The sequence below is a fragment of the Mastigoproctus giganteus genome, chromosome 10, assembly GCF_048544385.1.
Source record: "Mastigoproctus giganteus isolate SK-2022 chromosome 10, ASM4854438v1, whole genome shotgun sequence".
Taxonomy (NCBI): domain Eukaryota; kingdom Metazoa; phylum Arthropoda; class Arachnida; order Uropygi; family Thelyphonidae; genus Mastigoproctus; species Mastigoproctus giganteus.
The window spans coordinates 46,596,893-46,619,840 of NC_143584.1; the positions used below are offsets into that span (position 1 = coordinate 46,596,893).

The 22,948-nt window shown below is 40.0% G+C and overlaps 1 protein-coding gene across 1 annotated transcript in view; it reads right to left on the reverse strand.

The window, feature by feature from the left end:
- The window catches only part of LOC150079015 (tetratricopeptide repeat protein 39B-like), a 358,313-nt gene that overhangs the window by 61,972 nt on the left and 273,393 nt on the right, over positions 1-22,948 (reverse strand). The window contains exons 14-15 of the mRNA XM_090382637.1: positions 9,519-9,680; positions 1,068-1,185 (exon numbers count right to left, since the gene is read on the reverse strand). Of these exons, the coding sequence (XP_090238763.1) occupies positions 1,068-1,185; positions 9,519-9,680 (280 nt within the window). The remainder of the gene's footprint in view (positions 1-1,067; positions 1,186-9,518; positions 9,681-22,948) is intronic.

Consider the following 22,948-nt stretch of genomic DNA (forward strand, 5'->3'; position numbering starts at 1 on the left):
AGCTTAAAAAAAAAAAAAAGGAATGTAGAAAAGATTCTGAAAATTTATTTGTTTTTTATATGATTGAAGATTTCAGTAAAGGGCAAACACATTTCACCATAATAACGTAAAACCCACACAATTGCAGAAAATTGCAGAAAAAACCCACACTATCGGTATTTTAGCAAATGCAATAACATCGAGTTTACTACCCGTTTATAATTGCTTGAAGTCACAGAAAAGCCCAATAAACCAGAAAGTGCAAATTGTTTTATGGTCATGACTTCAGGAAATGTGCTCTAGAAAAATATCACAAAGCCATTCAATTATAACATAATTGAACCGTTGGTTCTTATAACATATGATAACGATGAAAGTGTAGTGCATTTAATGATTTGAATTGGTAACTAATACAATTTACACTATAAAAACGACCTTTTAGGGAGTTATATAGCAAAAATTTGAACTTCCGAGATTGTGGAATGAATTACCAAAAAACAATGTGTTATTGGGTTCATATTACGATATTTTTGCAATACGATGGTAATGGATTAATATCGTAAAGCAGGGCACACTGTACTATATAGCTACGCACGTAGTTTTAAATGTAGTATTTATGCTTAACATTCATTTTTTGCAATTAATGTTCATATTTTCCATTTTGTTGATACTTGAAAAAGAAAAAAACTTGTAAACCCAGGAACTCGTAAAGCGAAAACTCAAAGTGAGAACTGCCTGTACTAATAAGGGAAACTGAAGAAGTGAATTAGGCTGGTGCTCCAATTTGAAACAGCTCAGACAGCTGTCTTGCAGAAGGGAGGGAAATTCTGGCCTACCAGAAGTTAATCACCAGTACTGCTGAACTGAGCTCTGTCAGTATTAGTGTGACTTTGCACCAGCTTATACAATGGAAGTGAACCAAAAAAATTGCATCTAATTCAAAAATCTAATACCTTGGTCCTATTATGTATTAGATTTTTGAATTAGATGTCAATTTTTGAATCTTAGTTGTTTGTCCAAACACATTTTGGTCAACTCAATATGTATGTATAAGATTCCTTTATAACTAACTTCAATGACATACTTACAACTGCAGGAAGCAACAGTTTACAATCCTGAGAGAAAAATTTCTGGGATTTTCGAACTACATATTTTTCTAAAGGAATGGATTTTCCGGCCAGTCTTTGCTTCAAACTTGGAACCTTTCTGTAATATATATGAATTAAAAAAAACTCAGTGTAATTTGCTACAAAAATGTTTATTACTAACCTAAATGCAGCTAAAAGTTGTTCATGCAAAATTAAGATAGCATTCTAAATTCTGTCTTCTTTATTTCAAATTCAACAAAACCAATACTTTTTTCATTTATTAATCACTGTACTCACCCTTATCTCTTTTAAAACCTCTGACACAGATGAATAATTTTTTTTTTTTTTTTTTTTTTATAACCAACTTTTAAATTTTTCTACAAAATTAGTCATGGCTTTTCAAAACTTCTTATTTTAAAAATCTGAAACTTGCTGTAACTCAAAACTTGTGTATACATAGTAATCTGTTAACTTAAAAAATGATTCAGAATTGTTAGTACAAGTGGGTAATAAGTATTAATAAATGAAGTCTTATTTATTTTTTATTAACTAAACTTTGCTATGAAAAAAATCAAATTTTAAAAACCAAGTGGCAAAAAAAAAAAAAAAAAAAACTCTTGGGATGGGGTGGTTTCAAATGTGTAATCCAATGGATGATTTGGATTGCTCAGTCCTGAGATACATAATGGAAACAATCTAAATATATTTTTTTACTGTGTGCCCCTTTCTCCCTTTTTGATAACCAGACAAGAAATTTTGACATGGTAAAAAGCATATATAATGTATGAAGGTCAATAGTAGGGTGAACACTCAATTTAATTATATAACTGAGCCACATTATTTATTGAGTCCCTTAAGTAGAAATTAAACAACAGACAAACCTATTTCCTATGAAAAGGCAAGCCCAACATAATAAATAATATTGCATTATTGTTGATGTTTTAGATTAACAATGGATATCGATTATCAAAACAAGGTTAGCAGGTAACAGGTTTCCACCAAGTTTTGAGTCAATCAAATTTGAATGGCTAACATGGTTTAAGTTCTAAACATCAGGAGGTTCCCATCCTTAATTCAAACACAAACATCTGATCAAAGCAAAAATGTCCCCTTGAAAAGTTACTGAACACATCATTGGGAACTTGCTTGGAGATGCCCTTCCCCAATCCAGCCAACCAATGCTCTAACAATATCACTGCTGTAACTAACGGCAAATAAACACTATGGAGACTCACCCAATGGATGTTTCTCTGTATCATCACAAGTTGCCCTCTGTCATATTTATATAGTGACTTACAGAAATTTCTGCACACAATGAATATAAATGACACATCCTGAAGAAGCTACTCTTCATTTGGACTATATAATAGGCAATCTAAAATAAAATAAACAGTAGAACCAGCGATATCAAGTGGGTTAATCTAATTCCCTTCCTTCTAGAGTTTACTTAAGTAAAGAACTCTTTGCTGTTTCTCTTTTCATCCTTTGCCAAAGATTTTTCGTAATCTGCCTTTGCCTGCCTGCCTGCCTGCCTGCCCTCATTTCTGACTTGGTTACAGACCAGCTTATATCCATCAGAGGCTTCCGTATCACTTGTTAATTTATATGTATCCCATGCATTTTTCTTCTCTGCCACATGTCTCATTAGTTCATCTGACATCCATTTAGGCCTAAACCTTGAACAACATTTCTTAGTTGGTATGAAAAGCCTAGTAGCTTCCAAGATAAATTCTTTGAATGCTTCCCAATTTGAATTTGTGGTTGGTAACATCATTAGTTGGTCTCATCGTATAGAATTTAAATACTGTCTCAGACCACCGTACTCACCTTTATGAAAGCAAAAACCCTTCCCTTTACCCCTGATGGTATTTTTTTTTTTTTTTTTTATGTAAACTCCAAACACGAGAGGTATTAGAACCTATAGTAATTAGTACCTTGGGTTGGAGATTGAGAAGACGAAAGAAGATATTTGTTGACATTGGACTTGAACTTCTGTAGACTAATTTTCAGGAAATACGTATGAAGGAAGGTTGTTCCAGAAAACGGCAGTTGAATGAATAAACGAGGAAGATGAAAAGTTGGTTCTGTGAGTTTGAAGCTAGACGGTAAATGGATGGTGGCGGCACGTGTCCGGACTGTTTTGAAAGAGAGAGCGGGAATTATAGAAGCCAATTCAGAAGAACAGTGCCCATGGAAGTATCTGTAGAAGAGGCATGCAGAAGAAACAGTACGTCTATGAGAAAGCGAGTGGAGAGGCTCTGTTAGAGATTGATTGTTTTGATTTGATTTTGGTAATTGTTGGCGCATCGGCTTCTGTGGCCATATTGCACCTCCCAAGGTTTTTGCAGTACTTTGATCCAAGCCCGAGGCGGGAATCGAACCCGCGACCTTTGGGTTGCCGGGCAGGTACCTGTTAGAGATGAAACATTAATTAACCTAACTGCCCTTTTCTGAATGGAATCAAGAAGCCTGAGAGAGGTTTTGGGGGCACCACCCCAGATGTGGGAACAATATTCCATGGCAGGGCGGATTTGTGATTTATACAGAGTGAGTTTGGAAAAAATGTAATGCCAAGAGCGAAAAAGAAAACCGAATTTTTGAGATGCAGAGGAAGCAATATTTTTTTATAATGTGCTTGTGCCAAGAGAGAGATTAGAAGTCAGTGTAATCCCCAAAAGAGATATATCATTTTGACTAGAAATCAGTGTCACTAAAGATAAGCATAGGAGCAGAAGAATCCTTTTTGCGAGATATAAGACAAGACTGAGTTTTAGAAGGGTTGAAATCAACTAAGTTGTCTTTGCCCCACTGGAGAATTACCTGAAGATTGGCATTTAAGGAATTGGTAGCAGATTTTCAAGAAGCTCAAGCTGATTGAGCAGAACCTTTCCATTGAATTAGTCCATAATTGGGTAACACAAACCAGAACATCACCAGTGGATCGACACTAACGGAATTCATACTGATGATCGTTGATCAGATGGAAGGTTTCTAGGTAGTTTTAAGAGTTGGCAGTTAATTGTTTTCTCCATTAATTTAGAAAGAGTAGAAGTAATTGCAATGGGACGATAATTGGATGGGAGGGATTTGTTACCCTTTTTAGGAACTGGCTGGATCTGAGCAAATTTCCAAGCAGATGAAAAACACCTTTCGAATAAGAAAGTGAAAAAAGGCGGCAAAGAATAGGAGTAAGTTCAGGAGAACAGGTTTTGATAACAAGTGGAGAAATATGATCAGGACCTGGAGCTTTCTTAGCATCAAGATTCGTCAAAATCGTTCTGACATCCTTTTGACGGAAGACCACAGGAGGCATTGAATGGAGCATGTTGGGAATGGTGGGAGGTGTTTTACCAAGATCATTACTACATGAGCTTGAAGAAAAATGGGATGCTAGCAGGTCAGCTTTATCCTTGGCTGAAGTGACAACAGAACCATCTCATTTGGACAGAGGTGGGAGCAGAGTTGGGCAAAAGTTGCAGCCAATAGCTTTGGCAAGAGACCAGAATGCTCAGCTACCATTAGGGCAAGAAGCAAGTTTTATATTCTTAGCCTGTTCAAACTCTAGTTTGGGACTGATTAATAACTGCTTTACAATTGTTGCAAGCTTTGGTGTATGCAGAAAATGACACTGAACAATTATAAACAAGCCAATTACTATATGCAACATTCTTCTCTTGAACAGCCTTAGCACATTTATTGGAAAACCAAGGTTTAGATAAAGGACGAAATTTTAAAGTGGAGTGTGGGATAAAGGATTCCATTCCTGCAAGAATAAATTCACTGACACGATCTGAGCAAATGTTGACGTCAGAAGTTTTGAAACAGTAATCCGATCAAGATAAAGAAGAAAAGAAATCTCGCAGGTCATCCCATTTTGCATTCTTGTAATGCCAAACAACACGAGGTTGGGAAAATGCACGAGATAAAGGTTCCATTGGAGAAGAGACAATCGCCAAGTTGTGATCTGAAGTGCCTAAAGGACCTCTCACTTCGACCGTGTACTTAGAAGGGTTGTTTGTGAGAAAAAGATCAAGCGTGTTGGCTGTATGATTAGGATTATCCAGTATTCTCGTAGGTAAATGAACAATCTGTGCAAGGTCATTAGTAATTGCAAAAGCCTCAGCATCTCGACCAGCTGGGTCGGTGTGACTAGAAAACGGAAACCAGCTGGAGTTGTGAACATTAAAATCACCAAGAAAAATTACCTTACTGTTAGGAAAGTTGGACTGGAGAAAGTCAAGTTGCAAAGAGAGGAGGTCAAAGAGCTCCAAGTGATTAGTGGAGATGGGAGAATGGTAGAGACAACACATGAATTTGGCACAATGAGGTAGAGAGATTTTTAGACAGAGAAGATCAAAGAGAGGAGATTCCAAATTGCCAAGTCTCTGACAGGGAATATCAGAATGGGCATATGCACAAGTACCACCTTGAGGTGAGCAGTAGTTGAATCAACCGATAACTGAGATTCTGTCAGAAAAAGTACATGGGGTTTGGCAGACTGCGAGTGGAAATGGACATCGTTGAGATTAGAATTGAGACCATGTATATTTGTGAAATGAATTAGGAAGTGCTTGGGAGGTTTAGATCTTTTTGCAGATAAGCTTGCTCTATTAGTTTGACAATTCATGGTGTATTCAGTTGTAAGAAAAAATGTGTGGCACATGCTGTATGAAGTAATTAAATTTTTGGATGTGGCGTAGACATGGTAAGAATATACCAAGATCCTTGACATAACGTGGCCTCGACAGTGCTCCCCACATACACACTACTCGGACTCCCTCCAGTCACTATCTGGCAGAGTAGAGGTAGCAAGATTATACACTAGGTGATCTGGAAGCCACCTAGAGAGTTACCAATAGGTTCGGTCCAGTGTACTAACTAGCGGCTGGCCTGCGAACACCGTTTTAGAGCTGTACCCTAGAAATGTAAGGAATATTGGATCTCGCTACGATGTTTATCATAACCTCAAAAGTCATCAATCATACCATGATGGAAGAGATAGGGAAGGGTTGACCAGAACTTAGCTCTAGAGACTAAACATGGGTTCTACCACTTCAAGCCTCCAATAAGCAAAGTGGTGGTATTGCACCGGTTGATGAGAGTCATCTACCACCTAGTACTGCCTGGTAACATAGAGGGGCGGCATTCCACCATGTGGTGTGGGCGCCACACCTCGACCCCTGCTTACGTTGGTTCACACCTGGGTGGTCACCATGTACTTGTGCATGGAGGTTATATCCAGGATTACTAACAGTCCCACCATCGTAAAGGTGCAAGCAGAGGATCTGGCTGTCACAGACCATCCAGAATTCGCCGAAATTGGGTCCACTTGACTTGAGTGTCACCTGAATATCATCAGCGTTTTAGACTCCCAGGTAGCAAGTGCAGCTTGTCTGGCATATCTGAGAGAATGTCTGTGACAACCTCCAGGACCAGACAAGGACAGTTACCTCTTTGAGAAAATCCCACTTCAGCACACTGTGATACCTGCAACCTAGTGGTTCTTTTATATGCATATTCTTATTGCATAGGAAGAATCACTACTGATAATCAGATCAAGAGTATTACTGCCTCTAGTTACCTCCCAAACATGCTGCTACTCCTGTAGAAAACAATCATCCAATAAATCCACAAAAGCCTTGCTAGTGGGTGATTAATCAACCCATGGAAATCCACAGCAGAATTGGACAGGCGGCCACTGCGTTCGCCTCGCTCAAATGGTGTCTGTGGAAGAGGACCAACATTTCCACAAAGACTAAAATCCGACTCTTTCGGACTTTGATCCTGCCCATTCTTCTTTACGGATCGGAAACATGGATTTGTCTCAAGTTAGATTTGAACAAACTTGAGGTATTCCAAATGCGATGCCTGCGGCAGATCTTGGGCATCTCTCTTCACGACCGCATCACTAATGATACCATCCGCGCCAGATGCCAACAGCAACCAACCATTGCCGACCAAATCCAGAAGCGAAGGCTCAGATGGTTTGGCCACGTATGTAGAATGGGCACGAACAGAATACCATCCACACTCCTTTGGAGACAACGACCCAACCAATGGAGCATCCAACGGACCGCGCCTAGGAAAACGTGGTCCAAGCAAGTGGAAGATGACTTGAAGAGCCGACGTCTCGACCTTAAACAGGCCAGGACTGAAGCCATGGATCGTAAGGTATGGAAGAACATCACAGAGCAAGTCCGAAACCCTGCGGCACCTACAGCAGCATACTGGTTGCGTGGCCAACCGCCTCCCCCAGCTGCCAGCTAAGGACCAAAGAAGAAGAAGAATCAACCCACAAATTCCAGTCAATATCTGGGAAATTAAAATCCCCTCCATTATAAGACACTGATTTACTGGCCCACTATTTCTCTGTACAGCTGTTTATTGTACTCATCTGAGTCATTAGGCCTATAACACACTCCTACTCTCAATTCTGCTTTCCCAGTGTTTTTGTTACACCAAACTGACACGGCACTGTTCTGTCTACCCATGTCGACTGGCTGTACTTCCTTGGATTTTATGTGTTTCTGAACTAACAGCATAACCCCTCCTCCCTTGCTGTATATTGTACTCCTCAATTTCCATTTCTACATTCCTTATATCTGCGTGACACCACGTCTCTGACATCCCAACAGTATCTGCCTTTGATGTTTTGACCAACATCTCAAATTCATCAAATTTATTTACCACACTTCTAGCACTGGTGTACACGGAAGTATACATGCACCTGTTCCTATTCTTAGCTACCCTAACATAGCCCATATATTTACTTCTTCTGCAATGACTCGCAGCAGTCTCTGAAATCACCTGCATCTTGTTTTCCAGGCTGCTGCTCATTCTAATAGAAGCAGTGCAAGAATCTTTTTTCCCTCTGCCTACGGCTACTGTTAACCTTTTAATCTGTGTATCCCCCTCCAAGCTAGCAGTTTTCTGACCCACCTAATACTGCCTCGATAACATCAGCATATATTCTTGCACCCTTTCTATTTAAGTGTATGCCATCCCTGTAGAAGGCAGTCTCTCCTGTTAACAAGCACAGACCAGGATGAGAAAAATTCTACTCCTTGGGCCTTGCATAATCTCTCCAGGGCCGAATTGATTGACAAAGCTATCATCGTATACTCCCCTATCCACCTATCCTTTTTGCCAATGTATTCCCCGTTTCCATGACAATAGTCACCAACAACCATTAGTTCTTCTGTGACCAGCACATTCTGCCTTGGGGGTTGCCGCTGTGTTGAGTGATGTTCACGTACAAGCTCTGGCATTGATGTAGGCAGCTGAGAGCTTGATGGGCCCCTCAATTTAAATCCTTTGAAGGCATCTACTCTGTCCTTCAAGTTCTCATACAGGCCCATAACAACCCTGAGTTGCCGCATGATTTCCTCACACTCCTTACATTGCACACACACAAAGACAATATCATGTCAATATCCTGATATTCCCCTTGACAATATCATGTCACTTCCTGATTACCCCACAAACATCAAACAAGCAGTACATTTCAAAAGATTGTGATTCAGACGACAACCGCCCCCCCACCTCAGGTCTCCCCTGTGCCACAGCATTCCCATTAGCTTGAGCCTTTTGCTTTGCTGCTCTGGTCTGAGTCATGATTCCAATTCAATTTAAAATCAAATTTCAATACAAAAATTTAACCCTAAACATATTTCAGTACTGAGTATTATTTCCGAGTTACATTATGTCAATTTTGTATCTCCTATCAAGTTATATATATTAATTTATAATGTTATGTTTGTGAAATCTAAGTTGTTATATGTATTTAGTTAAAAAATTACGTTTGTAAAATCTTAGTAGTTATAATAGATAATAATTTAACTATCTATTGCCATCCACGTGGTTCGAACTCTCCGCTAGCTATCTATGACAAATCACCGATTCGAAAAGCTTTACGAATATTACTGACCTATGTTACAATCTTTGTGATAAGTTCAATTATTAAATCACGTAAGTAGTGCTATAATTTATGATTTATAATCCTCTGCTACAAGTTAAGAAGAAACTACCAGTATTTGCTGTATCAATATGAAAACAATGGCAGTAGATTCGAATGCTACTATCAACACAATGCCGGCAGAAATCGACTGTGGTTTTTTTTCTTCACAATTACAAAGCAGAGTAAAAAATAAATGCACCAATTTAATCAGCAAATCACTGAAAAAAAAACTACACTACTAAATTTAAATCAAATGTTATACAAAAACAATAATTTCGATCAATATATAAAAAAGTTCACTTAGCGGCTTTGAACACGTCTCGCTCTCACTAGCCTCATCAGTGAATATTCTTGGAGTTGTGGACTAAAGTCCAATTTTACACAAAATGCAAAAATTTTTTGCTTATTAATATATTCAAGGCTTAAAATATATTTTTTCACAATAATTATAGTTACATTTATTAAACATTTTTATTAGGAAATAATGGACTTGCCTCATAAGTTCACTAATTTCTTCTTTCAATTCTTGATGACCATCATCCATTATCATATAGAGCACAGATGCATGCACATAAGTATAAATAGCTGGAGACCAGCGACATTCTCTTCGCAAAATATCTGAACATTTTGCTGCCTCTTTCCAATCACATTTGAAACTAAGCAGTGTATCAAATATGAAAATAGTCAAGGATTATCAAGTTTTGGACATTTATTTCCTATTATCAATATATACTAAGCCCAAACAAACACACGGTACTGCAAAATATTTAAAAAGTTTAAGTAATATTAGTTTGAGAATCTATAATTATATAAAATATTTTAGTACAACATTATCTTTGCACTAAGCTACTACATTTCCTGATATAAATAAAGCAAAAAAAAAAAACTTCCAAATTAAAGACAAATTACATTATAACTTGAAGTATTTAATATAGCAGAAACTATATATGTCCGTAGAGATACATTCAGTAAAAGTGCAACAATCTTGACTTTCTAAATATTTGGTGGCAACCAGCAGATTTTCAACTGTTTTAAGTCTTGAAATAGACAGCCACAGCACTATCTCAAATTTTAAAGAAATAATAAAATAGTCCTTAAGTAATGTTATTTGTTTAAAACTAGACATAAGTTCTTTCTTATTTGTTCTGACATGGGTATGTTATAAAACCAAAATCACTTACAACTTGTTAAAGAAGACAAGAATGTACAATTAATTCTATGAATAAATTAAATTTCTGAGACAACTCCTTGTAAGCAGTAAACTAAAATTGTTAGTTTGTTGGGTATTGAACTAAGTGCACTTTAGTCAGTGCACTTAGTTCAAGTAGTTAACTACTGCAGTTAACAGATGGACACTAGACTCCATCCAGCGCAGAATACTCCTCTCTAAGACATGGGCCTGCTGCACTGTGATTACACATGCTCTGCAGGTTCTGGAGGGAACACACCCCTTGACCCCTTGAGCACTCCCATCATGGCACAATGACCCTGGTGGTGCATTGTGCCATGATACAGTATCTTGCAGAAAGGCTTCCCTGCACCTTCCTGGGCCACTCCATTGACCCTACAGGAAACCTGAAAACAGAGAAAACAAAACTCGCCAACCACCTGCAGCAGGTCTGGCAGGATAGGTGGTCAGAATCCAAAAAACGGGAGATAACGAGGACATTTCTGACTAATGTCGGATGATTATACCCGAAAGTACCATCATGGTTTCACCCTGGACTGTACACAACATATCTGTTAACATATCATTCAGGTCATGGGGTCCTGAATGCCAAACTAAACAGTTTTAAATTAGTGAACGATCCCCACTGTGTCTATGGGGAAGTGGACACATGGTTCGCATAATGTACAACTGTGAAAAACTATGAGGATCTCCGCTGCCTCCTGATGACAAAATTGACTTACTTCCCTCGCGACATGGAATCAGACCTGTTGGACTCACAAGAGGATAAGTTGACAAAATTTGCACAGGAACTGTTGTTGTTATTTGGTTTTTAAGAGCATTAGCAACTAAGGCCATGTTGCTCCGGGAATATGCCGTGGTCATTCCCTGACCTTTTCACATCCTCCGTATTTGGTGGTGACGGGCTCGAACCCCGGTCTAATCAAGAAGCGTGTGCTACGCACTGTTGCTCCTTCCCACCTGGTTATGGAGGTGCTGCACAGGAACTGTTCACCTCAAGGAGTACACTTATTGCTATCTACAGGGATCAAGAACAGACAACACAACAAAACTAATCATCCTTAGACCCAACCAAACTGGCTCTCACCCAGATACAAGACTTTCCTTTGGAACTGAACTAGCATAAGGGACTCGCAGGACCTGACCCAAGGTAACAAAGGAACCCGCTCAAGATTGATACCCTGGACCTGACAAACCACAGAGGGACTCCAAACTTCGAACTGCACGGACGGGATTTATCCCACAAATGACTTTATAATTGGTCTGATCCCTGCTGGGATCAGACTGGGACAACTGGACAGATTGCAGCTCTGCTGCCAAATGCCATTTGGCAATCTGAATAGGATGCTCTAACCTTATTCACTTTTAATTACCTAACCCCTGGCAGGAGGGGAAGAGACGTTTTTTCTGTTTCCTCCCTCCCTCCCCTGCCATCCCCCTTTCTTTCTGGGGTCGCCTTCTCTATCGTCCCCATACTTCTGCCTTTCCCCAGTCTTTAGTCTCCCCCCCCCTACTCTGCCTAACATGCCAGCGTAATCCTCACACAACTTATCAAAAAATTTTTAAAAAATGTCCAAATTTAAACTGCACTTATGTAAACCTTTTGGCCTTCTCTATTTCCTAGCATTTACCCCTTTTTTTTTTTTCCTTTTTTGTTTATAGTGTCTAGCCACTGAAATCTCAGGAAACTAGGTAGTAGAGCCTGCCAGAGTAAAAAATTCCAACTACTGGATACCTGTTCTGCCTCCAAGGGGCCAAATGTGGGCAACTTTGGGCCCCTGCAGGGGTCTAGCAGCTAAATGACCAGAAGAACAATGATACATAACACTACGCTTACAAAATCCATACACTTTTAAATCTCTGGCCTTTACAGTGCAATGTTACACCCACAATGAAAGCAACACGGAGATGGGGGAAATCCCCGGTGCCATTAGACACGAATGTACTTTACACTTTATCAAGCCGAGTAATGAGGCCTCTGGCCCAACAACCAACTAAAAAACACTACTAAAAACCTCAAATTTAGTTATTCTAAAACTATTGACAATGAAGAAATTAAGTCTAGCAAGGAAGTCAAGAATACAGTTGTCAATAAACTGAAGGAGCACTTTAAAACTGCAAGAATTAAATTGATCAGGAAAACCTGAAATGTTGGTGTACTGATCAAAACTGAAACATCAAAAGAAATAGAAGACATCATAAAAAATCCTGCCATCTCAACACTTGGCCTTACTGCAGAACAACCGAACAAAAAAGGCCCCTCAGTAATCATATTTGATGTCAGCAAGGACTCCACATCTATGCAAATCACTGAGGAACTATACTACCGTAACTTGCAAGTGTCTCACCCTGACTCAGCCCCAAAAGAGCTTATTAAGCCAAAATCTCATAAAAAGTCTGTCAGACTTTTGGTGTGGAGTGGTGGAGTTACCTCCCCCAGCTTGGAATACAATAAAAATCAAGACAGAATATATATATATATATATCTAGACTGGTGCAACCATCATTTTAAAAAACACATGGCTGTCCCAAAGTGTTTCAACTGCTGCTGCAGGTTTGGACGCACGCACGCACGCACACGCAGAGAGAGAGAGAGAGAGAGAGAGAGAGAGAGAGAGAGAGAGACACCCTGTGGGCACTGTGCCCAGAAGTGACATCAGTATAAGGACTGTCCCAACAAAACCAGCGAGCCTGTCTGCACAAACTGCAAAAGCTCAAAACTTCCTCATAATCACTCAACAAGAGACAATGGTTGTCCAGTTTATCTAAGTGCAAAGCAAGCACAACAAAGCAGAACCGATTATGGGCCTTTGCATTAAACAGTTCAACACCCAACAGATCAAATTCATCCAACTTAAAGTGTAGCAGGCCAAGGCAGTTCCGGGCCAGCTAAAAGTAATTGCAAATGAGGAAAATATCGACATCATGATCCTTCAAGAACCTTACCCTCGTGCCAAACAGGTGTGGGGGTTACCCACTTACATACAAAATAATCCAAGCAGATAATTTGGTTTCTATATATAACAGACCTGGAGAGGATATTCTACCAACAATAAACTATCTGGAAAACATAGCGGCCCTCTTTCCCAATGAGAAAATTATCATGGGGGGCAGATGTAAACTGCCACTCTCCTGCTTGGTTTGTGGGGTCTGATGACCATAGTGGCGCCCGCAATGGGCAGCAATTGGAAGAGTTTATCTCCAATTCACAGCTTACCATATTAAATAGGCCACACAATTTGCCAACATTTTCCTCCACTCTCTGGGTATCAAATATTGATATCACCCTGGCTAGCAGACAGAATGCTGACTACATCTCTAGCTGCTGTTTCCAGGATGACTGGACCAACTCAGACAAATGGGCTATAACCTTCCAAATGTCTAGAATCCAAAAGCAACCACTGAATCCCAAACTCACACTGAACAGATTTAAAATAGAAAACTAGCATTAGTAGAGGCATTTGATGCAAGAAAGCAAGCTTATGCAGCATCAGCCAAAAAATAAATAAATAAATAAATAAATAAAAATAAATAAATAAAAAATAACCACTTCCACTTCACCCCTCTGTTCGTTCGAAATACCTGTCCAGCTGAGCCTTAAACTTATTTAGGCTATCAACTTCCATGACAAGGGATGGAAGTCTATTCCACCAACCAACCACCCGCTGGCTAAAGGCAAATTTCCTCATGTCTATCCTACATCTGTCCTTTCTCAATTTGAATTTATGCCCTCTCAGGTGATTATTCTGAGCAAGAGAAAGAATTCCATCAGCATTGAGCATGCTCAAACCATTCAAGGCTTTATACACTTCTATCAGATCACCTCACCGGTGCCTAGTCTCCAGACACTGTAATTTGCAAAACTTAAGCCTTTCTTCGTAAGAGCACCCCTTTGTTCCGTTCACTAATCTTGTTGCCCTTCTCTGTACTCATTCCAGCATCTCTACTTCCTTCTTGAAATGAGGCCTCCAGACCTTTATACAGTACTCTAGGTGTGGTCTGACCATTGCCTTATACAAGGGAATAATCATCTCCTTATCCCTGCTAGAAAAATTCCTATATATCATCGACAATACACCATGAGCTACTCTTGCAGCCGGTCTGCACTGCTCAGAAAACTTCATATCTGCCTGCACAACCACCCCCAGGTCCCTTTCATTCTCTACCACTGTCAGTGTAGTACCACAGAGTTGATACATTGCTCTGGGTTGCTGTTTCCCATATGTAGTACTTTACATTTGTCAATGTTAAACTTCATTTGCCACCTCTCAGCCCATCTGCTCAACCTTTCCAGATCCTGTTGCAGTAGCATAGTGTCAGTAGCGTCCTTGACAACCCTGCCAACCTTCGTATCGTCTGCAAACTTGGACATTAAGCTTGATATACCATCATCAATATCATTTGTAAATACAGAAAATAATAATGGACCCAATACTGAACCCTGAGGGACTCCACTAATAACATTAGTCCACGATGAGCAGTGTCCATTGATTACCACTCTCTGTCTTCTCCCCCTCAACCACCCCTTTATCCATAGCAGCAATTTGCCTCCAATGCCACACTGCTCCAATTTGTGTAGCAGTCTTCCATGTGCAACAGTATCAAAAGCCTTTCTAAGATCCAAGTATATAATATCAAAGTTATTCCCTGCATCCAGTTCTTTTGTGACTACATCATAGTATCCAATCAAATTGGTCAGGCAAGACTTCCCCTTAACAAAACCATGCTGTGTCTGAGCTATAACTGAAGTCTTGTCTAGGTGATCCTGCAGTGCTTCTTTAACCAGTGCCTCCATTAATTTTCCAGGAACAGAAGTTAAACTAACAGGTCTATAATTACTTGTGTCACCCTTTGATCCTCCTTTCTGAATTGGGGTCACATTTGCACATCTCCAGTCCATGGGTACTTCTCCTGAGTCCAAGGAAGCTCTCATAATTATGGCTAAGGGTTTGCTTACTTCCTTTGCTGCCTCCTTTAATATAACTGGATAGATCCCATCCACCCCAGTTGCCTTTCTTGTATTTATCTTCAACAATTTCTCCTCCACTTTACTCTCAGTTATTACAAGATTCTCTAGCTTACTGCCTGAGTTGAATACACCTCTGGCATTCCCCTCGCTGAATAACTCCTCATGTGTGAATGTCGATGCAAAATATTCATTCAGTTTGTTAGCTACCTGAGCAGGATCATCAACAGCTGACCCATCGATATCAAGTGGACCAATCTGATTCATCCCCTTCCTTCTAGAGTTTACATAAGTAAAGAACTCTTTGCTGTTTTTCTTTGCATCCCTTCCCAAAGATTTCTAGTAATCTGCCTTCGCCTGCCTAACCTCTTTTGTAACTTGGTTACAGATCAACTTGTATCTATCATAGGCTTCTGTGTCATGTGTTAATTTGTATGTATCCCATGCATTTTTCTTCTCTGCCATATGTCTCATTAGTTCATCTGACATCCACTTAGGCCTAAACCTTGAACAATATTTCTTAGTTGGTATGTAAAGCCTAGTAGCTTCCAAGATAAGTTCTTTGAATGTTTCCCATTTTGAATTTGCTGTTGGTAACATCATCAGTTGGTCCCACTGTATAGAATTTAAATACTGTCTCAGTCCATCGTAGTCGCCTTTACGAAAGCAATAACCCTTCCCTTTACCCCTAATGGTAGTTACCTCTTTGAGTAAATCCCACTTCAGCACACTGTGATCACTGCCACCTAGTGGTTCATTTATCTGCAGATTCTTAATGCATGAAGAATCACTACTGATAATCAAATCAAGAGTATTACTCCCTCTAGTTTCCTCCCGAACATACTGATGTAGAAAACAATCATCCAATAAATCCACAAAAGCCTTGCTAGTGTGTGAGTGACCAGCCCCCAATTTCCAGTCAATATCTGGGAAATTAAAATCCCCCATTATAAGACTCTCTGATTTACTGGCCCACTCTATTTCCCCGTACAGTTTCTTATTATACTCATCAGAGTCATTAGGCTTATAGCACACTCCTACTCTCAATGCTTATGTCACACCAAACTGACTCGACACTGCACTGTCCAGCGATGTCGACTGGCTTCACTTCCTTGGATTTTATGTATTTCTTAACTAATAGCATAACCCCTCCTCCCTTCCTACCCTGTCTATCCTTTCTGTAGACATTGTACTCCCCAAATTCCAGTTCTGCATTCCTTATATCTGTGTGACACCACGTCTCTGAAATCCCCACAGTATCTGCCTTTGATGTTTTTAGCAATACCTCAAATTCATCAAGTTTATTTACTAAACTCCTAGCATTGGTATACACGCAAGTATACATGCACCTGTTCTTTTTCTTAGCTACCCTAACACAACCTATGTGTTAGGGTAGCTAATTTATTTGTACCCCAATGATTCCCAGCAGTCTCTGAAATATCCTGCATCTTATTTTCCAGGCTGCAGCTCATTCCAATAGAAGCAGTGCAAGAATCACTTTCACCTCTGCCAGTGGCTACTGTTAATCTATTAGTCCTTGTTTCTCCGCAATCTAGCAGTTTTCCAACCCACCTAACACTGCCTCGATAGCATCAGCAAACATTCTTGCACCCTTTCTATTTAAGTGTATCCAATCCCTGTAGAAGCAGTCTCTCCTGTTAACAAGTACAGACCAGGCTGAAAAAAATTCTACCCCTTGAGCCTTGCACAATCCTTCCAGGGCCAAATTGATCAACAGGGCTCTCATCATATACTCCCTCCTATCATGTCTGGGCAGAATTGCAGACACTTTCAAATTCAACCCTAATTCACGGCTTTTTTTCAACAGTGACCTGTACTTGTTAAGTAATTCCGCCGGTCTCCTACTCTTAATATCATTAGTGCCAACGTGTACAACTATATCACCTTTTGTGCCCTTAAAGAATGATATCTGCTCTACAATGTCATCAACCTTTGCCCCTGGCAGACATACCCTGGTCCTGTTCCACCTATCCTTTTTACAAAGCATGTTTCCCTGACAATAGAGTCACCAACAACTACTAGTTCCTTTGGGACCAGCGCATTCTGCCTTGGGGGTTGCCGCTGTGTTGCGTGATGACCAAGTGCAAGCTCTGGCATTGGTGTGGGCAGCTGAGAGCTTGATGGGCCCCTCACTTTTAATCCTTCGAGGGCATCCACCCTGTCCTTCAAGCTCTCATATAGGCCCATAACAATGCTGAGTTGTCGCCTGATTTCCTTACACTCCTTGCATCGCGCACACACAAAGACATCCCCCATGGCAGTATCATGTCCCGTACCTGACTGCTCCACAAACATCACGCAAGTAGTGCTTTTTAATAGGCTGTGATTCAGAGGGCAACTGCCCCCCTCAGTTCTCCCCTGAGCCACAGCACTCCCATTTGCTTTGCTGCTCTGGTCAGAGTCATGATTTAGATTTAATTTCAATAAAATTTCAATTTCAGTACAAAATTAAAAACTCTAAACTTATATCTCAACACAGTTATAACGCTATATTTATGTTTCAGTATCGAGTGTTATCTACGAAATCCCTTTATATAACTTCCGTATCAAGTTAAGTATTAATTATTTATTTTTTACTAATTATTTATGTTACGTAACCCAAGTCGTTACATGTATAGTGAAAAGTACAATTTAATTGACAATGAAGTTCAACAAGATTAATTATCTGATTAATTTACAATATTATGTACTATACTATACTATATTAAGCTTATGCCATCTAGTTCGAGATATTTTGTATCGCGTTACAATGGCGGCTATTTACAAACGGTAAAGACGTGGATTTGATACCCTTTCCGATACTAAGTAATACCTACAAAATCTCTAAGTTACTTTAATCTAAGTATCGTAAATAAGAATATAAAACTACTCCAGAAAATAAGTTGATATGCCAATTTAAGTTAATAAAACAGAAAATAAATCAGAAAAAACTTCTCTGTTCCATTAACGGCAAAAATGTACGTTCGCACAGGCTACACTCGTTCTCAACTCAAAATGCTAACCGTGGCAACTTCACAGCAGCTCTGGACATCTGTTATGCAACTCCTGGCAGGGACTGTAACTTGATGGATACAGAACTTCACCAGAGAACTGCTACCAGGGTCATTACAAATGCCTGTACCACAACCTTTAAATGAAAAAATCTGCTCCCCAGCGCTGTTCCCTGGTGGTCCTCAGAGTTGCAGCACCTCTGTAGAGAGGTAAATAATAAAAGGAAAGCTTTCTAAAGAGCAAGGAGATCATGGCTGCAGCCAGAGGTGAACATCTTGAGACAATAATATAGAAAAGCCAGGAACACCTATACGGCTCTAATCTGCCAAAAGAAAAGGACATCTGAGCATCTGGTGGCATCGACTGGGAATGCTGACCCTTGGGGGGTGAATATAAAATTACCACCAATAAACTCCCCAGGGGAGAGGTTCTGACAACCACTCTCACACCACAAGACACAATAACCACTACCTGGGAGCAGGTCAATTAATAATAACTCAATACCAATTTCCAGTGACCAATCTCTGACCTCACACCAATACAAGCCCAACTGTGTCTCCAATGATTGCTACACCACGCAGGAAACCGAAGGGCCCTTCAGTTTCCTGCATGGTTTCCACCCTGGAGGAACTTTGAGCAGTACTGAAACACAAGGACAGGAAATGCCCAGGTCCTGACCTTCTGGAGCCCGAGATTGTCAGAAGAGTAGAAGACTACAAGCCATACTTGCTGCTGAACCTCTTCAACCACTGTCTGGCAAAAGGAAAACTTTCCACACTTGACTGGAAGACAGCTAATCTTCGATTTCTCCTCAAGAATCCAAATAAGCCATCACAACAGCCAGCATCATACAGACCAATCGCCCTTCTAATTGTTCTCAGCAACTCTTTGAGAGACTTATTTCTTCAGAATTCACAAGTATTATACAAACACAAACCTACAGCCAACAACCAGTATGGATTCCGTCAGGGGCACTTGACATTAGACGCACTAAATATCCTGATAACATCTGCTCAATCCACACCTGAAAAATACTTCCTTGTAATCACAATCGACTTTGCTGGGGTGTTCGACTCACTTTGATGGCCGAGCATCCTTGGCAGGCTCAGGCAAGCACAGATTCCTCAAAATCTCTACTCCTGCATTAAAAGCTATCTATGGGACAGATCAGGGCTCACATCTAGTGAGTATGGGCTTGGCACACCCAGGGTCCTGAACTGGATATCATCATTCTTCTCTTTCTTGTTGATTCCTTTCTACTTCTGACTCTCTCTCTCTTGGCATAATTCTGAAATTTTTTTTTTTTTTTAGCTGGTGTAGCATAAGCCTCGGGCTTCCTTGCACCATATGGCTAATGATAATAATAAAAAATAATAATAATCTGTCAGTGTACAGACTACTCCAGGGTGATCAGAAAGATCCGCAGGGGATGCCCACAGGGCTCGGCCCTAAGACCAACTTTCTAGAACATGGTCCTGGATGAGTTCCTAAATCAAGATATTGAGCATGTTAAGTCCCAAGCCTATGCAGATGATTTGGTCCTTTCTGTGCCTGCCGGCTCAAGGGCCAAGCTTGAAATTTCTGCTAATCGAGCACTCTGGCTCCTCCAGGAGTGGGCTACCCAGAATACCCTGATAATCTCAGCTGAGAAAACCCTCTAGCATCCTCCTGAAAGGGAATCTAAGCTCAACCAGACCACCACAGATTAAGATCAATGCCACAACCATCAAGAACTGCACCCAGCTTAAGCACCTTGGTGTAATCCTTGACTCAAAACTGTTCCTCTCACACCTACAGCATATCCAAAAGAAGATAAGAAATTACACATTTCTTATCTTTGGTGCATCTTATCTATGCATTGGTGGCAAGGGTCACCAGCAGGGACTGGGGTTTAAACTGATGTACCCTAGCCGTGTTTCACAAAGCAGTATTTATTCCAGCCATTTCATATGCTGCAGGGGTCTGGAATCACTCGGCAACTATTGACACAAATCAGAAGAAATTAGCCACCATTCAAAGAACAATACTACTTACCATTACAAGACCTTTCCGCACAGTGAACAATCCTGCTCTTAAAGTCCTCATTTGAGTCCTCACTCCAGACCTTGAAATAATTAGAAAGTGGCATGTGTCCAAAGTATCTCCACTACCACCATCCGAGCAATCAATCACAAGACAGAGAAAAGGTGCCTTCTTGCTCACCTGCTGCAGGGCTGACAGGACAGATAGCCGGCATCCACTAAGGGAGAAATTACAAAGAAATTCATCCCTGAAGTAACGTTCGCATTCCCAAAAGCCCCAAGCTGATTTTCGCCTGGCCTGTACATAATGTACCTCCTTACAGGCCATGGATTGATACAAGAAAAATTAACATCTCTGGGCATCAACAGATAAGACTGTGGCACTGAAGAATCTCGGCACCAAATAATGTATGACTGTCTGAACTATGAAGACTTGAGATCTATTTTGATCACAAAGATTACTAATTTGCCAAAGGACCAAAAACATATACTAATTCATGCCCATGACAATTATAAATACTTCACCACTTTTGCACAGGATGCCTTCAACAGATGAAGAACATTAAGGAGCCTATTAAACCACCAAGACCAATAATTCAAGACAGATTCTGGGCACCCCTCCCTAGTAGCATCAACTGCCAACCTCATCGAAGCTCAATTGAACCGAGATTCACTTCTTTCATCCAAGTTCCATCGGGCTGATATCTGAAACTAAATCTGCAGGCAAGATCAATCAATCAGGCTGTGATATTACCTGATTTTAACTTTGAAACCACAGGAGCTGACTATACCTTCACAGAAAATAAGACACAGAATGGCAGTATCAAGGTTGAGAATCAACAATTTTGATTATGACATCAACTGATTTGATTTCAGAAACATCAACACTAAAAGGAAACATCAACTCATCGTGACAGTTCATTGACTTCTTGGTCTAAACAGAGTTCACTTACCCCTAATCCCTGGACCACACTCACCTGATGGATTCATTTCCATTGTTTCTTTGAGGATGCCTCTATCTACATCCCCAAAACCTCTGTTAGTATAACTAAACAAAGCCATAATGAAAATCCATACTGATTGAGATAATAATCGACAATAGGTCCTGCTTGTAGCAAGACTTAAATCATCAGGCAGCTATATCACTACAATGCCACAACGCATATGACCAACAATCACGGACGGGACTATGTCCCAGGAAAGACTGTGCACTAAACCGGCTCTACAGCGTAATGAGACAACAAGGAAGCGACAGCAAACCCTGGATGGGACTCTGTCCCAAATATATCAACTTGTCAAGTTCCATACGAGCCAGAAATTGTAGAGCAAAGTCTATTCATTGTTACTGATCACAAGACTTCAGTTCTTGCACTACATGAATCTTGTACAGGAACCAGGATAAATTCGAAGAACTTTACGTAAAGAAGACCAAGGAAGGTTCAAGTCTTTTGACACACCTCTGGCAGGCACTACTGACTGGTAGTGTTTCGCATTCTGACCTGGAGGCCATTATAACTGCCACTTCATCCACTACCTCTGTTCCAATACATGGTCGTCCCATGCCTGGAATTACATCTAACTCCCCCAATCGCTTCAAATTTTTTTATTAGTTTTCGAAGCCCCACTGACATCAAAGGTCCTTTACACAAACCTTTAAGTTCCCGATATTCACGTGGTACTGCATTAGCATTACTATTATTCTGGTAGAACAGTTTTATTAAAAGAGCACATTCTTCTTTTGTAAGAGCCATAATGGTTATTGACAGTGGTGTTGGCCTTTCTGCTTTTATCTAACAGGATGTCATTTGTGTAAGCAGCATGTCTTGAAGTAAATGACAACTTTTACTTATGTGCAGCACCATTTTTCCCCTGATGGCAGAAATTTGAACATTTTTTTTTTTCCTTCTACAAATCGCTTCCCCATATCTGACATACCCACAGATTTTCACAGTGAAAACTAACCGTTTTGACACTAGGGTCTCCTGAATAGGGAAACTTATTTTATAACCACCCCCGTGTATATATACATATTTTTTTATTTATTTCAAAGAACATATTGACTGCCTTTATAAAACTGAAGACTTCTGTAACACTAGCAATGTTGCTGAAGAGGTCTTTAAGGGCGAGACTTTGCTGTATCTCAATTTTCTTTTGCTAAATGAATATCTTGATTTGGTTTCATCTGGCATTTTAAATTTCAATATTCCCAGATATCTCAATAAGTTTTTGCAGCCTGCAGTTTGTGTATGGTTTAGCTACAATAAATTCTATTTGCTCTCAAGAAGTATTTTCTTCTGCCTAACAGTAAATTTCTTTGGCAAAGCAAAGGAAAAATTTCTAAAGCTCTGTTCACTCGACACTGTTGTTAGCAGTGTCTCAAAAAAGAGGGAACAGGATTTTCTGATACAAATCATTCCTGATTTTTCAGCTCCAACACATGCTCTTAATTTGATTTAATTTGAATATTATTGTGCAACTCAACCCATGAACTTACACTTCTACAGATAATTTTTATTTATTTTTTGGCTGCTTTATTAATTTTTAAAAATTGATAAACATATCTATTCTGCCACATTTTCTTGTATTCTAGCTGCAAAACAGGCTGAAAACAAAGCGTTCACAAGGTAAATTACACTCAGTAGTTAAAAAGATTGCAAGATAGTCATTGACCTCATGACAAACATATCGTGAATGGAGGGGGCTCGTCAATAACATGCACACAAAACCTTTGTCTGA